The sequence below is a fragment of the Podarcis raffonei genome, chromosome 9, assembly GCF_027172205.1.
Source record: "Podarcis raffonei isolate rPodRaf1 chromosome 9, rPodRaf1.pri, whole genome shotgun sequence".
Classification (NCBI taxonomy): Eukaryota; Metazoa; Chordata; class Lepidosauria; order Squamata; family Lacertidae; genus Podarcis; species Podarcis raffonei.
The window spans coordinates 65,069,994-65,075,418 of record NC_070610.1 but is presented as its reverse complement, the minus strand read 5'-3'; the positions used below and the strand labels follow the sequence as shown (position 1 = coordinate 65,075,418).

The 5,425-nt window shown below is 46.7% G+C and overlaps 1 protein-coding gene across 2 annotated transcripts in view; it reads left to right on the top strand.

Moving 5' to 3' along the window:
• The first annotated feature begins 3,510 nt into the window (after window positions 1-3,510).
• The window catches only part of LOC128421377 (E3 ISG15--protein ligase HERC5-like), a 34,736-nt gene continuing 32,821 nt past the window's right edge, over window positions 3,511-5,425 (top strand). For both annotated transcript variants that reach the window (XM_053404098.1, XM_053404097.1), the window contains exon 1: window positions 3,511-4,060. In XM_053404098.1, coding sequence (XP_053260073.1) covers window positions 3,802-4,060 — 259 coding nt within the window. In that variant the 5' untranslated portion in view covers window positions 3,511-3,801. The remainder of the gene's footprint in view (window positions 4,061-5,425) is intronic.

The following is a 5,425-nucleotide window of genomic DNA, read 5'->3' as shown; positions in this document are numbered from 1 at the left end:
TCCTTTCTTTCCAAAGTGTCACTGTGTTAACTTTACCCATAGGCAACTAGTTCTATTGAAGCAATCCTCAAAGGACCACATGGGAATTTCTGTTTACAAGACAATTGAGGAACAGCTGAGGGAGCTCGGGTATGTTTAGCCTGGTCAAGAGGAGACTGAGAGGAGATATGATAGCCATCTTCAAATATCTAAAGGGCTGTCACATGGAGGATGGAGCAAGCTTGTTTTCTCCTGGTCTGGAGGGTAAGACACCTACCCATGGGTAGGCAAACTAAGGCCAGGGGGCCGGATCTGGCCCAATTGCCTTCTGGATCCAGCCTGCGGACGGTCCCGGAATCAGCACATGGATCGGAATGGGGATTCTGATCGTTTGGGCTGTGCCAGTCCCTCCCCCCCACACACACCCCGCAGTGGCAGTGCCTCCTCCCTCCCTCCCTCCCTCCCTCCTGGTTTCTCCTCGCCCTGCCTAGAGGATGAGGGGTATCCAAACAAACCCCTGTGTTGCAAAGAGAACGTCAACAATGTCTAGGCAATGTCTTGGTCATCGTGTTGCCTAGAGGAGGAAAGGGGTTTGGAGATTCACAGAATGCTGTGTAAGATAGTAAGTCTGCAGGCTTGAGTTTGCTAGTTGATGCAACAGGCTGATGGAATACTTTCTAAGGAGGTGCTGGGTCAGAATGACTCAGCAGTAATGTGCTGACAGTTGATTGGCTGTCATCGGTTTAAAAGGGAAACCTGTCCAGCAGTAAAAGTGGTGGTGTAGAGGAGAGAGGTCAGAGAGAAAGAGTCTTCCTATTTGCTTTAAGGTGCAGCCAGGTACTCTGTCTGACTGTATGAGCTGCTTCTGTAGATATTTGTATATATAGGTAAAGGTAAAGGGACCCCTGATCATAAGGTCCAGTCGTGACCGACTCTGGGGTTGCAGCGCTCGTCTCGCTTTATTGACCGAGGGAGCCAGCGTACAGCTTCCGGGTCATGTGGCCAGCATGACTAAGCTGCTTCTGGTGAACCAGAGCAGCACACAGAAATGCTGTTTACCTTCCCGCTAGAGTGGTACCTATTTATCTACTTGCACTTTGAAGTACTTTCAAACTGCTAGGTTGGCAGGAGCAGGGACCGAGCAACTGCCGACCTTCTGATTGGCAAGTCCTAGGCTGTGTGGTTTAACCCACAGCGCCATCCGCGTCCCATTTGTATATATAGCTCACAATCAATAATACTGTACTGAAGAACCTGGAACTCTGAGCATTTCTGCTAAAGCGCTGCGAAAAATTCGCAACAAGGGGCTGGGCTTTGTTGAGCCGCAGTTGACTGGGCGCCATTTTAAGCAGCCCCTCTCTGGAGCCAGCCCTTTCACGCCGCTCATTGTCCCTCCACCACCGCCAGCCCCTGCCGCTCGCAAGGCACAGGTAAGCAGCCACTGGGGCTTGTCCAGTGCTGTGGAGAAGGGAGGTGTGAGTCGGTAGGGGGGATTATCCCCCCCAAATATAGTCCTGCCCCCCACAAAGTCTGAGGGACAGTGGACCGGCCCCCTGCGGAAAAAGTTTGCTGACCCCTGCACTAACCAATGGATTCAAGTTCCAAGAAAGGAGATTCCGACTAAACATCAGGAAGAACTTTCTGACAGTAAGAGTGGAATGGACTCACTCGGAAGGTGGTGGACTCTCCGTCCTTGGAGGTTTTTAAGCAGAGGCTGGATGGCCTTACATGGATGCTTTGGTTGAGATTGCTGGCATTGCAAGGAGTTGGGCTACATGACCCTTGGCATCCCTTCTGATTCTTTCATATAAAATCAGGTTGGTGACTCTTGAATGGAGAGGATGGGACACAAAGCTCAAGTTGGTAGAGCATGAGACTTTTAATCTCAGCGTCAAGGGTTCCAGACCCATGTTGGGCAAAAGATTCCTAGATGACCCATGTGGTCCCTTTCCAACTGTACAATTCTATGAATTCGACCACTGCTAAACTAGCAGACCACTTGCAACTCTGCCAGTGCCTTTAGCAACCCCTCTCTCGTATAGGAGGAAAAAAACACCTTGTTCATTTTTATGTCTCTACTTGAAGGGGCAGGAACCACCAACTTGGGGTGCTCAAGATGTTCTCGAGCTACCATTCTCGGCCCCAGCCATTAGGGCTAGTGATCATGGAAGTTGTAGTTCAGCAACAGCTGGAGACACCTCATTGGTTATCCCAACTTGGCAAAAACCCTTGTCATATTTTCTGCTGTAGTGTTGCAGCAGCACACCTGCCCTGCGTACAGATGATCCCAATTCTATTTCTGTCTGACTCAGTTAGCTGGGTTGGGTAGCAGTTGTTAAAGAGAGTTGTCTGAGAGTCACTGCAAGTCAAAGTAGGCAGGATGAGGCTACATGGGCCTAAGGCAGCTTCTTGGGGACAGTAAAAGGGACCGGTGATAAGAGCTGGCTGGGTCAGGCCTGCATTCACAGTGGTCAACCAGATTCCCAATGAAAGCATGACCAGAATGCAACTGTACTGCCCCTATTTGTGATTCCCAGCTGCTGGTGTTCAGAGACCTTGCCTCTGACAGTGGAGGGGAGAACATACCCATTTATTTATTTCATGAGATTGTATACTGCTTGGTTGTCATGAAACCTCAAATCAGTTTACAGAAAGAATGAAACAAATGATCAGAAAACACTTAAAAACAGCCATCTAAAGCATTATAAATAATTAAAATCAACGATAAAAAACCAAAGTTCATGTCAACATTCTACATGTCTGTGTCAAAAAGAGTATTCATGAGCTTCGGTCCACTTCTCAGATGCATGAACCTTGAGTTGCCATATACAAATGATTGAAAGTGGGTAGAGAGAATGTAAACAATGAGGTCAGAGAGAAATTAAAAAAGTATAGAGACAGATAATTAGGAACTGGCAGTGGTCATTCACAAAACTGATTTTTGTTGATAACACAGACAACCTGGCATAAGTTGACCCGATTAACACGCATGGCCTGAATTTATAACAACCTTTGTCCCTGTTCGATTGACAAGGTGACAGCACTGAACCTCTTAATAAATCAAACTGTTGTTGTCTCCCTTTGAAGTTCAGCTGTATTGAAACAGGGCATATATTTCTTAAAAGGGCAAGGCATAACCTCAGTGACAATGCCACAGCAAGCAATGTTCATTTTTCTTATGGCATGCTTCTTTTGAAAAGAGAGCAGTGAGAGCCTGTTGGCACAGCCTTTACACATTCATTATACGGCATAAGCTTTTGTGAACTGCAATCCATAGATACATCTGACTGGGTGAACTGTTGTCCACAAAGTTTTTGCCTTAATAAATGTGCCTAGTCTTTAAGCTGGTGACACCAGACTCTTGCTTGTTCTGTTGCGACAGGTTAGCAGGGCTTCACTTCTGGGATTTGCAGAGAGAGAATATTTCTCACTGTCAGCAGTAGCAGCAGCAGCAGCAGCAGCAGCAGCAACGGTTTCTGTTTCCTAGGAAGACCCGCCTCCTACTCTGTTTCGAAAGCAAATGAGTAAACAGAAACTAGAGAGAAACAGCTCTCTCTTTTTGGCTCCTTCCCCCAATAAGTCTCAGTCTTTGGCATTCCTTAGAGCAGAACTCGGGTGACAAATCAGAGAGGAGCATCAGCCATCCATCCAGACTGCTGACATCCTGAACGCTTGTTCTCCTTTTGCATCTTTCAATTCTGGCCAAAGTCAGAAACATTTCTCTCTCTGGCAGAGACACAACAATGGTTTGTGTCCCAGAATAAAGGGCTGCTGGTCCTAGTTCTGAGAGTGGACTGCCTGTGAGGAAAACTGGGAGAGAAGATGACAAGGAGGTCCAGAAGTCGCAAGCCCAGGACTGAGGTGGGCACCCGGTCGGACTTGCCTCATCCCTCACCATTGCGATCCAAAGCCTTGCTGCTATTCCCAAAGGCTGTCGGCTACCATCCCAACCTTTGCAAGGAGGACCCTGGAACCATCCGCCAGATCACCTGCAAACAAGGCTGCTTGGCTATAGTGAAGACGGACAGGACCGTCATCGTTTATGACAGGGCAGAGGACGGAAGATGCCAGGGGAGTCTCAGTAAGTAGCTCATGACATTTGGGAAAGTTGCTTTTCACATAATAATAATAATAGTAATAGTAATTTTTTTGTACACCACCCATCTGACTGGGCTTCCCCAGCCACTCTGGGTGGCTTTCAACAAAGATTAGGTAAAAGTAAAGGGACCCCTGACCATTAGGTCCAGTCGTGACCGACTCTGGGGTTGCGGCGCTCATCTCGCTTTACTGGCCGAGGGAGACGGCGTTTGTCCGCAGACAGCTTCCGGGTCATGTGGCCAGCATGACTAAGCCGCTTCTGGAGAACCAGAGCAGCACACGGAAATGCTGTTTACCTTCCCGCCTGAGCGGTACCTATTTCTCTACTTGCACTTTGACATGCTTTCGAACTGCTAGGTTGGCAGGAGCAGGGACCGAGCAACGGGAGCTCACCTCGTCGCTTCTGATCGGCAAGTCCTAGGCTCTGTGGTTTAACCCACAGCGTCACTCACGTCCCTTCCAACAAAGATTAAAAATACATTTTAAAAATGTGTGCGTTAGGCGGAATTGCATACAAGCGTGTCCATTTCACACTAAAACGCTGGTGAATTTTCTTGAGGATTTTTAAAATAAGAAATCGCAGACTTATGTGGAGATTTAAGACTGGAAAAGTGGGGGAGGGGGGGAGATGATAAACTGGCAGATTCTCTAATCACTAAGGTGCTCTCTGCACTATGCATTTAAAAGCACATTTATACCACAACTTCCCCCCAAACAATGCTGAGGACTGTAGTTTAAGACCACCGCAAGTTGATAGGAGACCCCCCCACACACTTGGAGCTATAATTCCCAGCACAGTTAACAAACTATGGTTCCCAGGATTCTATGGGGGAAAGCTATGACCCTTAAAGTGATATAAAAGTGTTTTAAATGTATGATGAGGGATGTGACATCTCTTGGTTTCTTTTGAAAGGAAACTCTCCAGTGTTTTGCAGGCATCTGATGTATGTAGCCCTTCTCGGGTTTCTTTTTCATTCCTGTCATCTGCAATATGAGGTTCACATCAGCACCGGTTTCACTTTCTATTCTGGAGTCACAGCAAATGTCCAGCTCATGTCATCATCCGCTGGCTTGTGCAAATAACGGTTGTTGTTTTTTACAAAAAGAGAAAGAAAGAAAAAAAAGAGAGAGAGAGAGAGAGAGAGAGAGAGAGAGAGAGAGAGAGAGAGAACAGACTAGGCCTTTAGCTAGAACAGCCACAATGGAAATATAGGAAGCTTAAATTGTTTAAAGCTAATTGTATTGAATGTTAACAAAATAAAATTTAAGTTTTGTTTTTGTTTTTTAAATAAGGGCTTAATACTTATCAATTATCCTGGTGTCTTTCAGTTCATTTTCCATATTGGAA